This window comes from Poecilia mexicana, unplaced genomic scaffold (assembly GCF_051168715.1).
Source record: "Poecilia mexicana isolate PSO_F unplaced genomic scaffold, ASM5116871v1 scaffold_2, whole genome shotgun sequence".
Classification (NCBI taxonomy): Eukaryota; Metazoa; Chordata; class Actinopteri; order Cyprinodontiformes; family Poeciliidae; genus Poecilia; species Poecilia mexicana.
This window is the reverse complement of record NW_028263371.1, coordinates 11,082,111-11,106,045: the sequence shown is the minus strand read 5'-3', so window position 1 is coordinate 11,106,045 and position 23,935 is coordinate 11,082,111. Positions and strand designations below refer to the sequence as shown.

At 40.4% G+C, this 23,935-nt stretch overlaps 1 protein-coding gene across 1 annotated transcript in view; it reads left to right on the top strand.

The window, feature by feature from the left end:
* klf7b (Kruppel like factor 7b) overlaps positions 1-22,320 on the top strand; it is an 86,615-nt gene extending 64,295 nt beyond the window's left edge. Inside the window, exons 3-4 of the mRNA XM_015001041.2 lie at positions 3,392-3,515; positions 12,382-22,320. Coding sequence (XP_014856527.1) covers positions 3,392-3,515; positions 12,382-12,433 — 176 coding nt within the window. The 3' untranslated portion in view covers positions 12,434-22,320. The remainder of the gene's footprint in view (positions 1-3,391; positions 3,516-12,381) is intronic.
* Positions 22,321-23,935: the final 1,615 nt, after the last annotated feature.

The following is a 23,935-nucleotide window of genomic DNA, read 5'->3' as shown; positions in this document are numbered from 1 at the left end:
ATGGTCATGCAATCATTTGAATCAGCTGTTTTGGAGTAGAGGCACACCCTGGTGAGGACCAGGGTTGAGAGACACTGGTTTAAAGGGAAGAATCTATTTTAAAAGAAACTGTACTTTAAGACATGACATGATAGGATATTTCTGCGGTTCAGTTAAGCAGAGAGCTAGACCTTCAAATGATAACAGGAAGGCTGATTGCGGTACAACAAAGCTGATTTATCATTTGAGTTTATATTGAGTTTGGAAATGTTGGCAGCTTTTTGTAAATCTGAGCTACATTAAAGCTACAGAATCCTCACACGCTTTAGGGATGCTAACTGCCCCAATCAAGCTGATTGCTACCTTAGCAATCTGTATCATGTTTTTGAGCATAACATGATAAACTGATGATCAACCACTGAATCATTTTATCTTTAGTTTACATTAATATAATAACACAGGCTACAGTTTTAGGGATGCTAGCTGCCCCAATCAAGCTAACTGCTAGTACAACATGATAAACTGTTCAAAATATCAACTATCATTTTATCTTTGATTCACAATAAAATAATAATCCAGTTTACAGTGACACTTCTTTTATACACTGTGGGATGTTACTTTTGCTCTTAATGTAAATAAATAAGTGCTCAGCAGGAAGGGTGGAATGCTGTTCTCACATCTTCCGATATTTTAGCTCTGAAAATGAGAATTAGCTAAAGTCGGTATCAGCAGATAAAATTAGAGGCTAAAAACTGGTCACTAATTTATAATCTCTGATAATAACATCAGACACCACAACACCTTGTATTGCAGAGCAAGCTAATGTTCTGCAGGGAAAAGAGTCCTTTAGCGTGCGCTGACAGTTTTTATTTCCATTCTGACTTTAATGTGGGAGGAGAGGGGGGAGAAAACACAGTTCCATTTAACAACTGAATCACTTGTGGGCAAAAAGCTTTTTTATTGCGAATGTTTGGCTTTTCAACATGTTTCCTAATGCTTCAGACCACATTAGCTCCACTCAGCTGTGAATGTGTGCATGTTTGTCTTCTTAAGAGGATTGATGTGTGCTGTGAAAGGAGAAGAGGGGCTGGTGGGACATCTGGCTAACTGACTGTAAGCTGCCACATCACTGCCCATTAGGAGTCATTAAGGCCCCGATTACAGGAACCACAGCCAGGAACATCAAGGGTCCGTCAGGTTATGACTCTTTTCTGGTCAATATTTCAAATATAGTTCATCTAAATGGTCATTTTGCTGTTGTTTGACTATAATGTAGAGCCTTTGTATGGAAGTACATTTGAGCCAAGAGTCTTCAGCTTTCGCAAGTCAAGTTTTGTAATGCTGTGCGATTGAATTTAAAGGAAGTTGAGGACTGTTGGACTTAAAAATATTATTTTGTGATCCAGGTTTACGTATTGTATTTGTGGGAAATATTTTTTGTTTGTCATTTAGTTGAGCTGTGGGTGAAAAAGTGGAAAACCTATCTGCCTGTTCCTCCTTGATTTAAAAATGCAATATTTGAATATATCTTTACGTCTTTGTTGCTCAGATCGATTCAACATTCACAAGTCAAACAAACACTTTGTTGCATTTATATTGCTGAGGAAGTAAAGATAGCTGTTTATTTATTTATCTATCTCTGTATACAAGCTTGGTGATTTTCCCTTTTGCCTCTTTGTACTCTCACAGTTTCGATTTTCTCAACTTTTTCAGTTGCTGACCGTTTTGTTCTGACCATGCATCAATTCATGGCTCCAAAGGACATTTTGTTCCCGCTTTAACAACCGACTATTTAAAGTAATTTTCAATACTCTGCTACTAATTGTCTCCCATTAGAAAATAAGGCTTTTCGACTCATTTAGACTCATTTTGTGAGTTTAAGTGGCCCAGAAAAAGGAGTTAAAAGTCTAAATTAATAGACAAACAGTGTTATACAAGTTTTTTTTAATAATAATATATCAGATAATGAAATAGTTTGAATTTAATTTTATGCAGGATTTAAGCCATTTTTGGGGCATTTGCATAGAAACAGTGAAAAGATAAATGCATACACACGGTTTAAGTAATTGTATGCAAATAGTTTATTTACAGGAAAGAAACACAAGTGAGCAAGGAACAAATGACTGCATATGAAATGGAGTCTGATCCATCAAAGGGGTGAATTAATAATAAATAAATAAATATTTGCACTTTTACACAACTGATCTAAAGTAAATACATCCTATTGCATTAGACTGGGAAAGAAATAAGTTTTATTCTGAAATCTTAATGAGACGGCAGTCAAAAGTGATATTTACCAGTTGCAGCATGATCCCTTTTGTCCAGACCTGTTTTATTATTACATTTTTTATTTTAATAATTCTGCTGAACCACATCTCAAAAACAATTTCCCAGTAGATTTTCAGTAGATTTTTATCTATTATGACTTTTGCCAATTTAAATTGATTTAATTTAATCCAAATGTGTTGCAATGTTCTTTTTTGATAAATCACTGTCCAGCCAGTTAAATCCAAAATAAATTGTACCAATATTTTTGACCTTCTTAAAAGCTGCAGCATGTTGCTATGTCTATAATTATTATACCTAATATAAAAATTATTTGTTTTTTTAATTACAGGAGTGAAATTGAATTATATTTCTTCTCCTCACTTTTTGTTTGCGTTATTAGTTCCTGAGTTGAAGTCCAGATTAACTGCTACCTCATCTGACCCAACACTTTGCACACGCAGGAGAAAATGCTTCACACAGAGACGCATCATCAGGTCCCATCTGAAGACAGCCTGCTCCTTCATGCTACACACACACGCACGCGCACACACACACACACACACACACACACACACACACACACACACACACACACACACACACACACACACACACACACACACACACACACACACACACACACACAGCTGGAAGGCTTTCTATCATGGTGAGATAACTACAGGCTGAGAACAATAGACCATCTCTTCTCCCATCTGGTGAACCGGAGGATGAAACTTCATTTACATTTCAACCCCCCTCACACACACACACTCCCTCCACTACCGCCTTGCTCCTCTGGGTGTGTGTGTGTGTGTTCTTGTGCATGGATGGGCGGAGGTGTGGTAATAAAGGGAACAAAACGAGATTCATTTCAGGGTGAATTTGGGATTATGAATTAACATGCTGCAGTGCTGAAAGACTTCATTTACAGCTAATTGAGTGTGTTGGCTCATTAAAATGGCTGTTGTGTAAAACTGCTCTGCTTGGCCGCCCCTGGGCTGGGTAGTAGTGTGTGTGTGCGCATGTGTGCGTGTGTGTGTGTTTTTGGAGAAAAACCTAGTAGTTTAGACGTGTGAAATTAGATGTAGAAATTGTAATAAAATGTGACACCTTCTGCTCTTTTTCTCCCTTTCCTCGCTGTCAGGTGAGAAGCCCTATAAGTGCTCATGGGAGGGCTGCGAGTGGCGCTTTGCCCGCAGCGACGAGCTGACGCGACACTACCGCAAACACACCGGAGCGAAGCCATTCAAGTGCAACCACTGCGACAGGTAAACACTCACTTCCTTTCATTCGCACAGATTACTACCAAGCACACAGCACCGTTTGCATTTGTACAACGTCTTAAGGTAACAAGGATCAATGTTTATCCTGCGACTGGAGGCACAGTGGGTCAATTTGAGACCCATTTCTTTCCTCCTGACGGTGTTCATATCCTTTTTGCATTTTGTCACTTTAGAAACTCACACTTTAATGTATTTTAGTGGGATTTTTTTGTGAAGGTCAACATAATTAGACTTTGATTGGGAAGTGGAAGGAGCCCCATTTTCTCTGCTTTAATCGAACTCCAATTCATTTGTCTAAAAAGTCCAGTTTGTTTGGGAGGGTGTGAATGCCTAATCGAGCTCCGGACCGCCTACAAACCCAGGTCTCGGTTCGACCAGAGTCAGGTCTGTATGTTTGCAGTTAACAATAGTCGTCTCATTGTTGGTAACTCATCAGCTTTCTTGCTGTATTTAGCAACATTTTAGACAAAAGAAAATGGCATCGGCCAAAATCGGAATCGGCAGGTCAGAATTTTTAATCGATCAGAAATCGGTGATCGGCCAGAAAACTGCAATCGGTGCAGCCCTAATCACAGTGAATGATAAGAGTTAAGCTGGTCATCAAAAATTAAAAAGCAGATTCCCCAATTATAAAATTACCAAGAGATCCCCTAAGCTGACAGACGGGGCTAAGATGGAGAGCTGCACAGCTCAGGTGGGAGAACTTTTCCAAAAGGACAAATATTAGGTATAGATTCCACAGATCTGGACTTTTTGAGAGAGTGGCAAGAAAAATGTTGAAAGAAAATCATAACAAATCCACTTTATACCACAAGCCATGTAAAAACATGACAAACCAATGGAAGGAGGAGATTTGGTTGGTTTAGATCAAAATCTAACCTGCTGGTCTAAAGTCTATATTTTAACCAACACTGTACATTACCCTTAGCAAACAACTCCCATTGTGAGACATGGTGGTGGCCGCATCATGCTGTGGGATTCTCCCCTGAAGTAAAGTGTGGGACAATGACCTTAAAGATGTAGCTAGAGCTACATTGAAAGCATATTTCTGTGTTAGAATGGTGCAGACCTAAACTTAACACCTAATTTTTCTCTCCAACCAAAGTATGTGGTCAAATTTCAGCCTTTACTTGATCATCAAGATTTTATTTAGAATAAAAAAAACAACCCTTAAACCATTTCTACGTTTTGTTTTCTCCGAATCGCAATTATGTTTGGTTTGCGTTGGGGTCGGGGGGGGGAACGTTGTCTGCATGCGTTTTTAGAAACGGCATCATCCATTTCCTCTCGTTTTGCAGCAGGTCTCCGCCAATTAAAAAGCCACATCACTTAACTTGCAACAAAACATGTTCAAGCTGACATTTGAAGTAGCTCAAATAAGCCTCCAAATTAAGTTTCTCATTTTACTTCATCTCTGTTTGTTATAGCGGAAGAAGGATGGGAGCAGTTTGCTGTCGTATCGCTGTACGACAGCCTTTCTCTCTGTCGACGCTGCCTCTGAACATTGGTTTTTAATGCATTCAAAGCAGCAGGGAATCAGACAGCTTCTTTGACAAATGATAAATAAAACAACATTTTTCATCCAGCCTCAATCTACAGGCGTCACATGTGGCGCTCGGGGATTGTAATGATCCATAACAAATTTCTTCTCCCCTTTTTGTTTCTTGCACACAAGAGAGATCAAGTTTTTTTTTTTTTTTTTTTTAAAATAATAAACAAAATATTGCAAATTAGTCGTTTTGAATTGTGAACGTTTCCTTAAGAGAGGCTGTGCGCCTTTAGCAGCTGCGAAGGAGCAGCTCGGAGGGGAGATTTTTATCTTGAAGAGTGATAAATATTCAACACTACAGCTCATGGTGTAGTCAATTTAATGATAAGGAATGCTATTACTCTAAATTAACTTAGTTCTTAGCGGATTTATATTTCGAAAGGGAGAGAAATGAAGATGTGGGCGGGAGGCAGGTTTGCACACGGAAATTGACTGCAGATGTATTGGCTTTTGAGGCTGTGCTTTCCCAATCGATCCTGAATCAATTTGTTTGTTGCACCGACTCGTGTCCGGTCCAGTTTGAAGGAAAACAAAGCCGAAGCAGACGAGAGGATGTGTGTTTCTTTCTTTTTTTTTTTTTTTTTTTTTTTTTTTTTGAACCAAAGACAAACTGAAAGACTGAAAGCCGGAGCTGTATTTCTGAGTCACATTGTCACTGTTTTAGTTTTTGCTCCTCAAGGTTGGAGGTGTGTGTGTGTGTGTGTGTGTGTGTGTGTGTGTGTGTGTGTGTGTGTGTGTGTGTGTGTGTGCGTGTGTGTGTGTGTGTGTGTGTGTGTGTGTGTTTGTATCCATGTGTGCTTACTCATGCCCTTGTTAAATGGATTCAGGCTATTGGCAAGCAGGTCGCAGCTAATTGAGTGGCACCAGATGCCAGCTCCACTTGAACATGCACTCCCACTCCGTGTGTGTGCGTGTGTGTGTGCCTCCCCTACCTTCCAATTTATTTCACACACACCAACTTTCACCCGAGAGAGAGAGAGTGTAATTGGCTGTTGTGGGTTCCCTCTAGTTTTGGTTTAACACGTAAACCCCCAAAGAAACCTGCTGGAAGCGTCTAATCCAGGCTGGGAGCTGGGGCTGCATTAGATCCTGTTTGCAAAAGAGAAAAGGGAAAAAATAAGAAATGCAAAGTCATGTTGCATTGCATAAATTAATATATACACACAGATTTACAACTGTGGCAAAAACAGCTTGTTTGATGTCATAGATTTAGGCTTTAATCGATAATTTATTCTTTTATTTTCTTCACACATTGAAGTCATTCATCTTCAAAATGTAAAGGTTCTAAAAACGCTTCTGCTGTTCTCTGAACTGAAACATCCCAGCATTTCTACTCGGAGATGAATTCACCTGCATGCAGATTAAGCCAGGTCAGGTCATCGAGTCATCGGGTTCATTTGGAAGCCCGAGCGACAATCTGCAGAGAAATGCACTCAGGAGGGATCTTTGTCAAATTCTCCAGCCACCTCAGCTGATTCCTTTCAATGTGGATGAGAAGAGACAGATTAGCACAGATTACGGCTGACTTTTTTTAATCCCCCCTCAAAATTCAGAGAAAAAACTCAGAATATTTTTGTTTTTCGCTCTGTGACGTAAATTCATCTCCTTAGATTTTCCAGGAAGTTTTTTTTTGTTGTGGATGCTCATCTGATAGTAAACATTTTTGTCTATTTTACGCAACATCAAAGTGAAGCTTTCTGGTGTAATTGTCTCATGTTCTCATAATAATATCAAAAAGGCAGCCTCATAAGTTTTTTTTTTTCTGTGCTTAAATTCCAAAAATACATTAAAATATGCTTAATAGAGTCAAGAGTTTCGCATAATTCACACAAATGCTAAAGTACATCTGCGGTGGGAGGAGTCCAGCAAATATTACCATGAGAATAGCAAAAAGTGGCAGCCAGAGAAGTTAATATTTGATAAAATGTTCAGTCTGACAGTATTTCCCCAGAGGACACACACACACACACACACACACACACACACGCCCACACACGCACACACACAAGTATGTTATTAATTCTGACTAATCAAGCAAAGACCCCCTGATGTTTCCGTGGAGCAGCAAGGAGGAGTGATGGGGTGGAGGGAGAACAAAAAACGAAAAAGAAGAAAGAAAAAAAGAGAGCCAAGATGAAGAAAGGAAGCAAAGAAAGAAATCTGTGTGTGTTTCAGGAGATTGAGAGTGGGAGGTTACCAGCTGGAGTAGCCGCTACGCCCCCCTCTTTCCAACAGTGACACAGTAACTGGCATGACCATCTGTCTAGCCACACACACACACACACACACACACACACACACACACACAGATGCATGCAGAGAGATCGGTGAAGGTGTTACAGTAGGTACCACATGGCTGGCTGGGAAACAGTAGACCCTGAGACAACAGAGAGCAGAGTTCAGCTGTAAATGCGCTCATTGTTTACTGTAAGGCCTCAACGCGTCCAGCCGCGTTCTGTCTGCGCCATGTGGTTTCAGCCGATCCCTAGAACCTGCTGCCATTGCTAAAACAGCAAAAACAATAATAATAAAAAACAAAAGACCAGAGAGAAAAAAAAAAGACGTTTGCCCTTGTTGTGCTGGTATACTCACTTGGTAAAATAAATTCTACTTTTTTGTTTTTGGCATCCTCAAACTTGCATTGTAGCTGCGATCCAGTCAGCGGCGACTAATCGGTGTTCTGGCACAATCTCGGGTTGCTGGAAATCTGGAAATTTATGCTGTTGCTGCACACATTCAAAGGTTGTTATTGTTGTTTTGGTTGCCTAAAAGGATTGGACATAATGTCGCCTGGTTTTAATTGTTTAGATGTTTGTGACGGTGCCAAGTGGTCAACCAGAAGGATAAAAACAGGAAGAAAAAGCATGCATGGATTACATTTACAATGGGCCCCTAGTTTCCCCCAGAAAAATCGCTAAGTCCAGTGGTTGGGTGCCAGGGCATTCGTTCGTCCAGCAGCTTGTCGTGTTTTTGAGTTGAAAAATGTTTAAAGTTGACAGGAAATTTGAAAATATCACTTGATAGTTATGTGTTATTGAAAGATTGGAAGAGTAATACCTGAACACCAACTATAAAATCAAAAGAAATGCAAACATTTTAAAAAGACTTAAATAAATAAGCAATGCTTAGCCTGGTGGGGGCTCAAGTAAAGCCTGGTGGCCCGCCAGGCTTGTAATACTCTGGGGGGAAACCCTGGGTTAGGGAACCCAGCCAATGTGAGACCCCCTCTAAAATGCTTATATCATGCCTACATTAATAGCCAAGTCACCTTAATATTCATTAATATTCACAGTGGAATCCGACTTCTCTCTACCTCATAAGCCAACATCCCTGGTTTTCTACTGGTCTAAGCTAAATCACAGAGCAGGTCAGCAGATGCTGAGCTGTATAATAAGCAGATGTTGTGAACTTACTGCAGATACATTAGCAACAGCATGTGCTTCCAGACTTTATGCGACCATAAGTTTGGATTTATAACAGCTTGCTGAGAGTTTCCTGGACTTGCCTTTGGGAAAATAGATGCATCCAATTGTACATCTCAGAGTACAGAGCAAAGTGTTGGATGCAGTGTGTAAAGCATGTCACCACTGGACTCCATGTGGATCTCTGGAGTGATGAATTATGCGTCTTCATCTGCCAGTTCAGTGGATGTATCTGGGTTTGGCAGTTAGAACGGCACATTTCAAGCATAAGGTTTTGACTGTTGTTTAAGAAGAAACACTTAGTTCTTCAACATCCCAAGAGATTTTGGATGACTTATCCTCGCAACTTTGAGGCAACAGTGTGGATGTGCACAGTCATGTTGATCCAACACGACTGCACCGGGTGCATAAGAACACGAATGTGCACGTTTGGTGTGGATCTCAACCTGACAGAACACTTTAGTGATGAATCAGAGGAGAGACCGCGATGAAGATCTCTTGGTCCGACCACAGATGAGAACTAGCCTTTGTGGCTAATGCTAGCACATTTTGTAATTTAAACAACCTCTCACCTGCACTTCTGGGAGAACGCTTCACATCTAAACCTTGGGGAAAGTCTTCGCTGAAGAGTTGAAGCTGCTATGGTTGCAATAACATCACATTATATCTACCAGATGAAGAATAGGATGCAACTGAAGTTTATATGTTAGATGATACCATCTTTTAGAAATTTATCTTCACACTTAAGCTAAATTACATAAAAATACATAAAAAGACAGATTCTTCAGTAACTCAAAACTCAATAAACAACACAAACTTTCATTTGGTTTTATGTTTAGCAGTTGATTAAGTGTTGAATTTTTATTAAATATACTGTATGTTTCGGACTATAAACCGCTACATTTCCCCACGCTTTGAACCATGCGGCTTTGTAGCCCGGTGCGGCTTTTCTGTGGATTTTTCTTCAACCACCAGGGGGCGCTTTAGCAGGAAGTGAATCATTGGAAGTCAAAATTGGAAATCAAAGAAAAAAAAAAATGCTAATTTTCATTTAGAACAAGCACATGCTAGCAGCAGGCACAACAGAGAAATTTCTTCAAACTCATACCCCCTCATCATGGAAACAACACGAAGAAAAATATACAGTTTTTAAGTTGAAGGCTATCAATCTGGTAGTACAGAAGGGAAATAGAGCCGCTGCACATGCAGGACTGTGTCCTTAATAGCAGATTTATTAAGGATGCAGCCCTCTGCTGTGTCCTTATGGAAAACTGAGCGGCGGAGATACTTTCGGCTAATAGCCTGGTGCGGCTTACATATGCACGTTTCCATTTTTTCTTTTTTTTTTTCCAAAAAAATTGTAGGTGCGGCTTATAGTATGGTGCGCGGAAAATACGGCATCTTGTAGGTGTTTTTGATTTTGATTCCACTGTAAGCAAACCTTTAGTTGCATCAAAACACAGGCTGTTGCTTTAAACTGACTTGCTTTCCGTTGAATGTGGAGGGAGAACCTCTCCTTAATGATCCCAGCTTGCTTGTACGTTCAGAGCGGCTCGGTAAGAACCGACACCCGGTGGTGCCGGGCTTTTAATCGAGGCTGCTCGCGGAATCCGAAAGCTAACATGCTGCGCATTGTTCACCGCAGAGTCGGCCTTTAAGCTGTTAATTTTCCTTTTGAGTATTTATCTGTGTCTCTACTCATATCTGGATTGAACAACAAGCAAAGTGCGCTAAAAAAAAAAGACAAAGAGTAGGATCGACTAATTAATAATGAATTTAGCCTCTGGCAAATTGAATTTCTAATTTCTCACCCGTTCCTCTTCTCCTTTAGTAAAATCGCTCCGCTTGAATATTATAGACGGCCTTCAACTTTTAATATTCGCACAACCCATAAAGCGCACGTTGTAAAACCAAACTGCTTGTGGATTTATTTTATTTTTTTCCAAATAAAATCGTCAGCACCTGGTTTTATGTCATCAGCTGCAGCGTGTTAAATGGTCCAGCCTCGGAGAGCAGCGGTTTTAGCCTCCATGTTCACTCTACATATCTAATTAGTCTCTGCAGTTGTATTTCCCTCTGAGCTGGAGGAGCCGTGGAGGGTCTGGCTGTGATTTGCGGCCATGACGGAGGCATGTTTAGGAAATCAGTGAAGTGGAATTGGACTTTTACTCATCGTTAGATCTTGGCACAGCTCGCGCACGACATCGAAGCGGGTCGGCTTTAATGCGGCCGTTTTGAAATGACGGGACTATCATCTGTGCACTTGTTTGTGTCACAGATTTGGCTGGGTTTTTGTTTTTTGTTTTTACTCTGGTTGCCGGCCTGGTTTTAGCTCCAGATGCATTTGTCATCTTCGTTTCAATAAGAATCATCCTCGACTGGCTCCGAAGCGGCTCTTGAGTAAGAATGGAGTGCAGCATTTCGCTTTTTGGCCATCAGTTATATGCCTGTCTGGAAATGCAGTGCTTTTACTTTTTTTATACCGTTTGATCATTTTCATTGACATCGGCAGACCTCCTAAAAGTCTTGATGAAAGCTAATTCATTTGTTTGATGGCTGTTTTATTTGTTTTTACTCCAAAGGCTCTCTGGCACATCATGAGGGAGCAATGTGCTATTCATTTATTTATTAACTAACCAATCAACACATTACTAAGTGCAGCACTGCTACCGCTGAACAAAATCATCCGTCTTTCACGTTAAAGATGGATATAAAGAATGAATCAACAGAAATTTATTCTGTTGATTCATTTTGCTTAAGTATAGGACGACTTTGTCTCATGGCTAAATAAGCTCAAAATTATTCATACCGTTTAAAATCAACCCTGTGTCTAAGACATATATCTGTAGATATAACCAAAATGGTTTCCACAGTGTGTATTGATAGGCCTGTCACCGTGAGCAATAAATCAATTAATCACACGATAAATTAAAACGGGCTCAATAATATCCATATGCTTGATTTATTGTTTTTCTCTTTTTTTCTCCCTCTTTCTACCAAAAGTCTTCGGTCTGGTGCTTTGGTCTCAACTAGCCTGTTTTTGAAGGCAAAGTTGTCCATCATTATTGTTTTATTGTTTGTTGTTTTGTTTATTTATTTTGGATATTTAAAATGTCTTCCAGTTCCAATGTTAACATATTCATTTAGAATTTAAAGTTTGATGTTGTTGCATTATAGCCGTTCAATTACTACTACGTCATGTGAAAATGGTATCAAAGCAGTTGTGGTTCCTGACCCCCGCATATACAAGCATGTCTTATTGTGTTACATAGAAAACAAACACATCATACATCATAGTGCCTCAAAATCATAGTCATGCTGGGGATTTTCTGTTTATTACAATGATAAAATTTTCTTAGTCCAAATTACTTGAAGACAGCATTGTCAAAGAAGTTGCTGACAGTTTGGATGGTTTCTAGACTGGCTGGATTCTGGTGACTAAAAGGGAGTAAGAAGAGGATCTGTGATCAGGCCAGGAGACGCCCACCGTCTCAACACCCTGAGAGCATTTTTCACTAATCCAGAGATAAGATACGGGTGTTCTGCGAGCTGGAAGTGTGGGCTACGTCCAGCATATTACATGCTTCCAGTGGGAAGTTGACGAAACACTGGATTATGGAAATGTCTCTAAAAGTACGCAGAGCCGGTGGGTGTTAAAGGGGTCTGGCATGCGGCGTAGTTAGAGTCAACAAATCCAGATTTTGGCATTGATCAGCAGACTTCCAGGCCTAATATACTGGTAGTTTTATGCAAATCAGTGTTATAATTGTTGCTGCCTTCCCTTCGGATGCTGGGTTTTTTTTTTTTTTTTTTTTGTTCCTGCTGCCGCCTAACTTCCCGGATTTGCTGTCTCACACCGTTTCTCTGCTTTGCTCCGCAGGTGTTTCTCTCGATCGGACCACCTGGCCCTGCACATGAAGAGGCACATCTGAGGGTCGGAAAAGGAGAGAAGTGGACGAGGAAGACGACTGGTGGAGGATGAGGATGAAGAGGAGGAGTAGTGGCAGGAGAGAGGAATGGCCGGAGAAGCTACGAACAGTTAAAGAGCAAAGACCCTCAACGGTTGTTTCGAGGATCTCCATCGGAGAAGAGGGGAAAAAGGAGGAGACGAGGAGTAGCTAGATTGTTGTTTTTCTTTAATATTACACATTCACATTTTGCAGTAGTACACACTTCGCACATCCATCTTCTATTGCACCATCCCGGTGAACCCTGGCTGCTCTCGCGCAGCCCGCGGGTCTTGGACACTGCCAAACCGTGCTTGAGTTGCTCGACGAAACACTCCGCCGCCTTACTTTGTTTCTATGTATTCAAGCCGTTTACATTAGTGAGTCTTTTTGGTGAGGAAGCAGTCCAGCGCGGTTGGGAAACTCTTCAATATTCACTTAGTCAGTGCTTTCGAATACTCAACGATTTTTCTTGCCGTTTTTTGAAATTGTTTTTTTTTTCCTACATGAAACACATGAGGAAATATCATCCGCCGCACTCAGCTTCTGTAATCTACGTGGGAAAAAAAACAACGACGCGACGTCTGCGGGGAGAGACGCCATGCGGATCGAGACTGACAATCGACGCCCCTCTCCACCACTAACCCCCCCCTCCTCTCGCCCGACGGGGCGTTTTGGGGCGTTCGTGGGAAATCGGTCAGCAGATGCTGCTGTAGCTCTCAGGCTCTCCTCCAAAATGGAAAAAAAAAAAAAAAAAAAAAAGGGAGTTTGCATCTCTCGACCTTCGCCGAGACGCCTGCCGCCTCCGCAGGCCATCCGACAGAAATGCGCAGCGACACTTTCTTCCCGTTTTTTTCTACTTTGAAGAACAATAATCCTTCTTATTGTTATACATAATCTTGGAAAAAGGAAAAAAAATGATAAAAGTAAGACACTTTTGCGCTCTTCTCTCTTGGAGAAAACTTCTTAGAGCTCACTGAAATGTTAGAGGAAAGACTGGATGTCTAAGGTGACTTCAACAGAATGTGTGGGAAGCGAAGGAGAGCGTTGTTGGTCTTTTTTTTTATTCCCGTGTGCACTGACTCTGCAGACTGTGTGAGCAGCCAATGGATGGGGTGAAAGAAAAAAACTGAATCAGCTCAGAGTAAAGGATCTGCGTTTTATTTGGACTGAAATAAAAGCGAAAAGCAGAGAGGTCTTCATTTTCTTTTCTCTGGCGCTCTTTCTGCCCCGCAACCCAACGCAGCTCAAAAACACAACAGCAAACCCCAGGATGACCTCCCGCAGTCTTAAGAGGGAGGACTCACACACTTACAAACTGGCAAACTCTTTTTTTGTTATTCATGAGTCTCTTCTTTTATTCTGAAAGTCATCCGTGTGCGTTTCCACCAACTCAGAGGAGCCATCTTCCTGGCAGCACCGCAGGGCAAGAACTGGGGCTCAGAGAGCTGCTTCTTGCTCTTTGCTTCTTCTTTTCTTTTTTTTTCCACACACGGGACTGAAGATGCCAGCTTTGACGTTCGCATGTTGGTTTTGGACAGAACTGGTCACACGGACCCCGGCGATTTCGCCTGTTTTGTATCCATTAACTGCACTTACTTCCTTTTTTTTTATGTTATCTGTGCTTTTATTTCTACAGCTTAAAATAAGAAAGAAAAAAAAATGAAACACAATGGGAAAAAAAATTATAAAAGACTGTTAAAAATACAACACAAAAAACAGCTCTTTCTCTCTCTTTACACTTTGCATACAGAACAAGCACACGTACTCCGTCAACACACACACACACACACACACACACACACATTTTGCAGTTCCTACGCTCCTGGCGCCTCTCAAGATAAGACTAATAAGAAATAGAAAAATAATTATTAAGCTAATGAAGAGAGTTGGAAAACAAAACGCAGCATGGCAGGCTTTATTGCAAACACACACACACATACACACCGCGGCTCATGAACACAGACAGACGCACACTCTTCGTGGAATTACATGTTCTGTTCCCAAATCTTTTTTCACAGTAGGAATTTAGCAACTGTTGTTTGGTGGAAGAGTATCTTAGCTCTCGGCTGGAGGTAACAATCCCAAATCCTTTTGAAGTGAGAAATCGGCTTGTTCTCAGCTCCAACAGTCACCCACGGAAACCCTCGCTGCAGTCTGCGCCTCGTGTTTAATCGGTTCTTGTACTGCAGGACGCGGGCTGTGTCGTCGTTGGCGACGGTCGGTGTTTTTTGTAATTGGCAGGTGGGGAAGTGGGGGCGACTAAACGTTAAAACAGCTGAAGCAGATAAAATTGTAAAATCGCCAAAAAAAAAAAAAAAAAAAAAAAACTTTTTCAGCTAGCTGCTTCTATAAAATGTGGTTTCTTGGGAAAGTCTCCAGAAACTTCAGTTGTAAATCTGAAATCGTCGGCGTCTGAATTCCCAAATGCAGGTTCGATCCGACAAAGGAAGTTGAGCAGCATTCATTTAGAAACTTAAAACCCAAACCTTACAGCTCTCCCCACTCGGAGTGCGTTTGGCTAGTTCTACGAGTGTTTAAAAAGCTCAGAAACAAAGCTTTTGAAAGGGGCTGTGTGTAATTTTTAAAGCAAGCTTTTGTTAGAAGACTATGAGGAGCTGCCTGCAGTACACAGCTTCATTTAGAATAAATCCAGATTAGCTGGTCTCAGGGCTGGACGCTGTAAGCCAGTCCCAGAGGGAACAAGATCAAATTGAACCTTTTCTGTTTTAAAACCAATCCAATCGCCAAGGTGGTGCAACACCACCGCCTCCATTTCCTGTCAACAATCATCACATTCTGTGTATTTAAAAGGATGATTTAAATATTTCTACAGTTGCATAGACTGATATGTCATTTTTCAGTCCAGAGTTGGTTTTGAGATGATAAAAGTCCACCTTGGTCACCACCTAGTTTAGATTTGCACTAAATGAAAGATTTATATTTTCGGGTAAGATATTAAGTCCTCATAATCTATCAACAGAACCCCTGAACTCTCTCCTTAGAGTTTTCAATGCCTTGAAAATGATGCTTTTTTTTTTTTTTTGTCAATGCACAGAATTTGGTGGAATTATTCCAAATAACAAAATTCAACTTGTCAACAAAAAATCCGAGCAGATCCCCTTTGACGTCGCTTCCTAAATTATGCAGAATCGCTTGCCGTCGTTCGTTTATGAATTTTTAACCAACGTTCACAGAAATACCTAGAAATTTGTTGCTTCACCGGGAAGTCTCTCCTCCGTCTGTCGGATCACCTGCTGGGTTTTCAGAGCCACGCTCGTGCTGTCGTTTACGCGACCCGAATGCAAACGACATTAAAAACCTTCATAAAATATCAGGATTGTGCATCTCTGAATGCCGACTTTCTTTGCTCAGTGGTTGCAGGGAAGAAAAAAAACAAAAAAAAAAAAACAACACGAGCCTCGCGATCCAGGGGCTTTCAACGCCAACGCTCTCGCGGCTGCTCCATCCGCCCACCAACACCTACATGCCCCATAGCACATGCAAACAGTCCAACGCTCGCTGGTGCAGCTGGGTGAGGGTGCAGGTTCCTGAAGCTGGTCGGGGTGGGGGAGGATTTCGACTCCCAGCATGCCCAGTCCTTGTGCCAGTTGGCCTTGCCAGCATTCATTAGGTGAAACGGTGGGGGAAAAAAAAAAAAAGCCCCCTGAAGGGTGGAGGGAAGGTAGGCGGGGTAAAGGGTGGGGGGTATATTTACGGTGCAGCTTTGAACAATCGATACCAAAAACCTCCAGCGTGGAACTGCCCTTCAGCCATGGGCAGAGTCTCTCCGGTCAGAGGAGACCAGCGGGGCGCCGCCTCCGTACGAGTCCTGTGTATCTAACGGCAGCTTTCTCTACTAACTCTTCCTGTCTATGTGATGCAGTCAGGGTATAAAGTAAGTGCACCCTTTTTCGGTTCTTTAGGACCTAAATAGTAGACTATCTGGTTCAAAACCGAAGGGAACGACGTCATGAAAGCGCACTGCACAGCGTCGGTTCCTTAACGCAGAGCAAAAACACAAAAATTTACCAAGTATGTTTGGTCTAGTTTCTAAAGTGAATCTTAAAACACATGAAATAATACAAAACTAACTTGCAAGTAACTTTTCAGCAAGCTTGTTTTAAGTCAATAATTCCTTAATATTGATGAAAAAGGACTAGTTATAGGGTGAAATAATCTGCCATGGGAACGAGTACTTCATCAATATTTAGGAATTATCGATCTAAAACAAGCTCTTATATCTGCTGAAAAGTTATTTGTAAGTTCATTTTGTCTTATTTCAAGTGTTCCAAGATATTTTCACTGGAAATATGAACAGAAATACTTGGCAAGATTTTGTGTCTGTGCATTGCGAAAATGCCAAAAATGCAGAAACAGTTTGTACAAAAGTTCAAATCCGTTGAATTCGAATGTAACAAAACGGGGCCCAAGCCGTGAACTCAAATATAATCATCGCATAAAAAAAACCCAACAACAACGTAACGTGTTGAAGCAGATTGGATCGGACAGAGGGTGCAAATATTTTATTACGACCGCCTGAAAAAGCAGCTCATGTTTTGGATTTCAACACAAAATCTATGTTGATGTTTCCTTCCTTTTTCATTTTGCATAGAGATGCGAATGGAAACTGTCCCACATGAGGGAATACAATCATGACGAATGGGGATCGTTGCACTTTTGTGACTTTTGATGGCTTGAATGTTGTGTGTTTTTGTTTCGTTTCAACCCCGTTATCCGTACTGTGAGCATAACAGTACCGCTTTCCTAGTGTGCAACCATGTTGGGGGAGACAATATGAGACAGTTGGAGTTATTATTATTGTTTTTTAATCCCCCCCTCCCCCCCAAAAAAAATGTTTCATATACTTCTTAGGGTTTTTGCTCTGGCTCTTAATTTATTCACTCATCAATATATCCCACGGCACTCATTGAATCAGAGGAATAATAGAAAAATCCAAGGACATGTCATGCACCTTGCGGGACCTTTTCGATTTGAAACGCGGTAAAACCCCATTCTCGGCACGATTTAGCCGAAATCAATTTCACATTTCGTTATCTTTCAGGTTACGCCACTATTTTTCCCTAATGCTCCAGTTGAAACTGCAGCTCTGTCAAACCGTAAGCAAATAAACTCTCTTCCTGAAACAAATTTCTTTCCCCCCCAACCCCGACTCCAACATTTGACAGATTTTAGAGTCACTTCAGATGCAGCTTCGCATTTGGTCCCCCTTCCTGTCTTTCAGCCTGTCAGAGCGGGTTTCCTGTCACTGTGTAGCTCCGGGTCCCCTGTCGTCTCGCAGGCTCATCCGGGCCGGCTAGCTGCCACCGCGCGCAGCTCTGATTAGCATTGCGACTCCCAGCTCTTCTAGCGGCTGAGCTAATGAGATAGCTCTGGGTCACAGGGAAACGGAGTAGTATGAGTAGAAGAATTAAAAAAAAAGGAAGAAAATACGAGGGGGGACCTTGAGTCACACGGGTGCCAGCCGTCCACAGCTAGTGGATAGATCTGATCTGGAACCGTTGAACAGAGAACCAGAACATAGTAGTGAGACTTGTAAAAAAATAAAATAAAATAAAAGGATCTAAGCTTAAATGGAAAAAGAAAAACTGGTTTTGCATATTAATATTAACATCACTTCATAACCTGCCTTATCTTGCTGAATACATTTCAATAAATGTCGCTTTCTCTGCAAATTCCCACCAGCTGGTCGATCCTCGCCCCCCCACCACCAAACCCTCCACCTGCTTTAACAACTAAAGTGCCATTCCAGTTTGTTTCCATCCGTCCCTCCATCCTCACCGCACCTCTTCCCTTCCCGTCCGCAGCAGTTGTCCACTGCGCCGTCAGCTGCAGGAATGCTGAATGCACACTTTACACGTTTTGCCCAAAGATTTGCATATTTGCAAGTGAACTGCTGTGAATGTAGTAGATGTAGTAGAAAGATCCACGAGGCAGGGATGCAGAAAACGAGAGACAGATGGAAGGTGGAAGGAAAGGGATTGTTTTTTTGTTTTTTTTTCCTTACGCGACCATCCCGGTAGATCTTAATTACCGACTCTCCATGCTCCGCAACGTTCCCAGTCTGCTGGAACCCGGAGCCGAACTCGTTGCTCATAATGTAAAATAAGGTGTTCATGGTGTTACGGAGGCGCCGGCAGAGGGAGGTAGCTGTAGTTCCACATAACCGCTTAGGAATACTGCTTGGTCAAGTCGTTCCAAATTAAACGCGGGCTTTGAGTCGAAAGCGTCGGCCTTAATGTTATATAATCATCACAGGTCAAAGTTCACTACTCTCATGGGTCGATAAAGGTCAATGGAAGTTGACATTTACTCTGGAAGTTAATCTGATTGTGGGATTATCCCACTCAGACACTTGGTAATGTGATTATTTCAGAGCTAACCATATCTGAAGACAGATATTTTTTGATCATTTCAGCTTGGATACAGATGAACTTTATTAATCTGAATTTTAAAAGGTTATCTTTGTGTACGCCCCCACTTTACTGGGCACACCTTTTGGAAAATTGAACTAACATCTAATGTGGTGTGTTGGACATTCCTGAAGCAGTTCTGTTGTACTTTTCAACTCATTTACACACATGCAGACGACACACTTCAAACTTTGCATTACGTTTCACATTTTGCTGCCTTTCAGTTTCGTTTGAGAATTATTAAACGTTTTTAGATTATGTTTCATTATACACTGTGCTTATAGCATTAAGACACCCAAACTAGCACATGTAACGTGAGCCTACCCATTACTACATGATGGAAAATAACCAATTGACAGTAAGTCAGTTTGTATCTTTAAGGATTGTGGTACCTCTGCCGCAATCTCAGATTATCAGACGTAATTAATGATGGCGGTATTATCGTGACAAGCAATGTTTTTAAAATGCTTATGGGTACAGAAGAATGTCTTCAACTCACTAAATACCAAGCTAAGCAAACAACCATCTTGTTACCAGTCTTGCTAACCATTTAAACTACTAGTTAGCTCATCATCTCATTATTTTATGGTCAAGGTAAGGTGTTATTTTATTTGGTTATTTATGTATTTATTTAGTTTGGGTGGAAATTGATGAAGGATCACAATTTGTTCAAATAATCTCAGTTAAGTGGAAACAGTTTCCTCTTTATTTGTTTCTTGCAGAGAAGAAAGCCGCTCGTTTTGGCAGTGAAATGCTTAAAAAAAAAAAAGAAAAAGAAAAAAATGCATCCATAAAACCATAGATTTAGCTGTACATAACAGAACTGTTTCATCATTTGTCCGAACACCTTTCTAATCTGTGTTTACGATATGCTGACAAATAAAGTTGGCAAAACTTGGCAAAAAAAAAAAGCAGCAGCCATTTGGGAGCAGACATTTCTAAACTATGGCCTTTGGTGATCCCTTCTGGACCCAGGTAGAAGACTCCTCTGCGAAACCAAACGTTTGTTTCCACGGCTTCCCTCCACCTTGTCCTGAAGAGACATTGTTACTTCTGGCAGCTTTTTGTAAATAGCCTACGATCTCTCGCGCAGACTTCTTTCTCTGTGCGAAACGATCGACGTCGTGACGCCACACCGTCTGAGACATTTCTCTAGATCTGCTTTAGTTTTTGCAACCATTGCACTACGTGATCATACTTAGCTCTTGCACTCTACTTGTGCGCACACTGCTAGCCTAGTCTGTTTGAGCACTCTGTCCGATATCCACTTAACATTTAACACACAGCCAGGATGCACTTTGCCACCAAGGACCGTTTTCTGCTGGTCTGGACAGATCGGACTGTGGTCCAGTGAAAGGCCCCTTTTCTTCACCGTTACCCTGGGGGGGTCCGTTGTACCACGCTGACTTTCAGTCCTGCTGTGACTTGGTTGATTTTCTTGGTATCAGTGCCATCCAAGTGACTCCTTCTCTAACTATTGTGTTTGTTCATGCTTGACGTGTTGGTATATAAGAGATTCACGCATTTTAACCCACTCACTTTATTATTTTTTTGTACGTTTCACCTTACCCACCCTGAACCTTCCTGACCCAAACCTCAACAATCGGAGCCCTCTGCGGCCCAGCATGTTCTGGAGGAGTTTTCTCTTGAGCTATGCTCTTTGGTTGGACCGCGAAAGGTTTTCTGCATCGACAGCAGATCTTTACAGTGCAATCTATCAATCTTTTATCCACTCTCCTGCTCCCTGTAGGTGCTCGCTCTCTAGTTTTTACCTCTCTCCTTTTTCTCGCCTAGAAAACTTCCTCTTACGTTCTGCTTCTAAATAGGTTTGGTATCAAAACTGTCTGACATTTTATCAAGCAATACACTATTGGAGATTTTTGTTCACCGACCAGATCGATCTCTTTATTGTAGTTGGGCTGAAAGTGTTTTGGACGTAACCGCTTTCATGATCTTGTTTCAGAAATGTTGAAATGAAACATGTCTTGGTCAGCTTCTTCTGTACTAAAGTTGTTTCCTGTGAAAAGTATTTGTCCCTTAGCAGATTTCATTTTTTTAGACAAATTTTAATATCAAAGAGTTTGCAGATGATTCTTTCCTTTAACAGGGTAAAACAAAAGAACAAAAACAAAACATGTCAATATGACAAAAAGTAATTGCCCCAAAAAAGTGGTTTTGCCACTGGTGGTGTCTACAACTGCCCTTAAATTTCTGTAATAACTCAGAAACAGTCTTACATGGCACTGGAGGAATTTTAGCCTCTTTTTTTTGAGAATTGTTTCAGTTCAGCCACATTTAAAGGTTTTGGGTCTGGACCAGTATGGTTTAAAATCATCTATTTAAAAAAAGGCAAATGTTTCTTAATAATTGAGACCATCATTTGAAAACTGCTTTCTGTATTCCCTCTGGTAATATTTGTCTATTAATAAAAGTAGTTTGTTAACTAATGTAAGCCTGAAGCTTTCTGGAAAGGGACAAATACTTCTTTACGACAGAGTACAAAGGCCAACTTGCTTTGCAATTTAACGATGTATAAGGAAGTTTCTTCTGCATATAATATTGTAATGTGAAAGTCAGTAAACATTGTAAAAAAAACCAAAGAATGTCCAAACACAGTTTTGATCCTAATGCTATTGGTAATTGTGGACATACATTTTAAAACATCCTCAAAATCAGCTATGGTTTTTTTTAATTATTATTATTATTTATTTATTTCTACTAAATGTCCTTGAAATACTGACTGGCGTAAGTTTTTAACTCTTAAAGGTCACAAACAAATGGATAAATACTTTAAGATCTGGTTACTTTCAGCTGTAATTTGTAGCATGTAAGGTTAAAAGCTGCTGGGTTCTAACAAGACGTTGCTAAATATTTCTCAGAATAATTAAAATGTTCCTTCTGGCTTAGCAACAAAACAAAACTAAAAGAATAATGAGCCAATCATGGCTTCCACCATGTATTACCACTAGTTCGATGTTGTCATTTTTCAAAGTGCTTTTTTTTTTTTAAATCTATTAAGTGATCACAATTACATTTTCATCATAAATTAACGTAAAAGAAATTTTAAAAAGTACAAGCGTATCCGTTCGGCTGACCAACAGGGGCTCCTTGACTCATATGGTTCATATCAACATCATAATCATAAACCTTCACCCTACATCCCACTCCCGTCACCGCCACCTCTGTTCGGTTTCTCTTATTTCTAATTTGTTTGTTTTACTTGCAATTTTTTGCTGTACAAAGTGTTTAAAATATTATTTGTATTATATGATGTTAGTATGGTAATGTTCTTTATTAAGGAAGAAGAAAATTTATTTTTGTTACCGGTCTGTTTCATAATTCTTTTCTAAATTGGTATTGTAAGATATCTATGCAAGAACTGTTAAGTGGAGCATTTTTATTTAAGAATGTAATATGTGTAATAAATGGTAGACTCTGGTTATGACTCCTAGCGGTGTGTTTGTTTTAATTATAAGGTGCTCAGATTAAAAAAAAACAAAAAACATCTCAGTCTTTATAATTTGTTCTAGAGCTGCAACCTCTGAACTCTGGATTGGGAAGATTACTCCCAGAGAATATTAATCCCAGCTTGGAACAGCTGAGATTCCTGAGTTAAGTTTTAATTCAATATGGCTGCCACATATGAAAGTTGTACTCATGACTTGTATTTTGTTTAATCAGTCACACAGAAAGTGATGTTTTGAATACGTTATTTTGGTACTGAATAAAACGTAGATGAGCATGATGCTAAAAGCTTCCATTGCTAACATTAGTTAGCCTGATCCCATAGCACAACAGTTCGCGACTTTGCAACCAAACACAGTTAAAATCAGGGGGTTGTTCCCGCATTTGACCTCCAATATATAATGCACATGTAATGCGGCGCTGTAACAAACAAGTTGTCTTTAACAGGACAATTCTTATCAGTATATAAAAAGACATGTATGCAGACTTATGTAAATAGTCGCTATTTAGTTGTAGTAAGTCAGTTTCAGTACGTTCCAAAAACAAACAAAACTCTGGTTACGTCAAAAACAGAACTGTATTCACACGTAATGTTTTGAGTTTCACTGTTTGTATATATATGTTGTCGACATTATGTTGTACTATTTTAAATTATTACTTCAATTTTTATTAGTTTTAAGATGTACTGTTTAAAAAGCCCATCTAGGGACAAGTGCTGCGAATTAGCTGTTGCCATTGCACTGTGACACAAACATGGGACTGCTGTTTTGTTCAGTTTTTCTATGTCGATGTGTGCCTATCAAATAAACTTAAACTAAATGACCACATGCTTTATGAAAAATAATAATTTAGAATCTTTTCAATCACACATCCCAGATGATTTGCGCTTGACTCACCCTACGGTTACAACAAGCGACAAGATGGCGCTGAAAGACGATAAACGGAAGCTAAAAGCGGGAGAAGTTACACTGCTTACTTACATAATGGTTTAAAAAAAAAGCAGTAAAATCTTAGATAAGATACGTCAGCTATACTTTGGTCTCAAGCCTCTCAAGTCGGGTCGGCTCGAGGTCAAACACAATGCATTTGGGGTCGGGTTGGTATTTTTAGGCCCGATCTAACTCTAGTTGATAGTTTGAAGAATTTGGGTAATTTTGCTTCACTTGGATGTGACCTCTGAATAAAACCATGAATTATGTTGTCTGTAGGAAAATCCTAAAGGAGAAAATCCAGCCATCTTTGTTTGACCCTGAGCTGAACGTTACTGTAACTATACAGCAACAGGACAATCCACATCAAATTAACAAGTCCACCTCTGAATGATAAAAACAACATATTTTGTAGTTTTCTTGTCAAAGTCTGGGCTTAAGCATGGTGTGCAGGCTCAAAAATCCTCCAAAGTGGCAAAATTCAATCAATTCCCCATAGAAACGAGGGCTGTAACTCCTGCACACCAGACGCAAAAGGTGCAATTTGCAGTTTTTCCTTCTCTCACTGGGTCAGGTTGTTTTGGATATCTTTCTCTCCCTTTTATAAATAAAAATATAATTGGAACACTGCACTTTGTGTTTGCTTACTTTATTTTTCT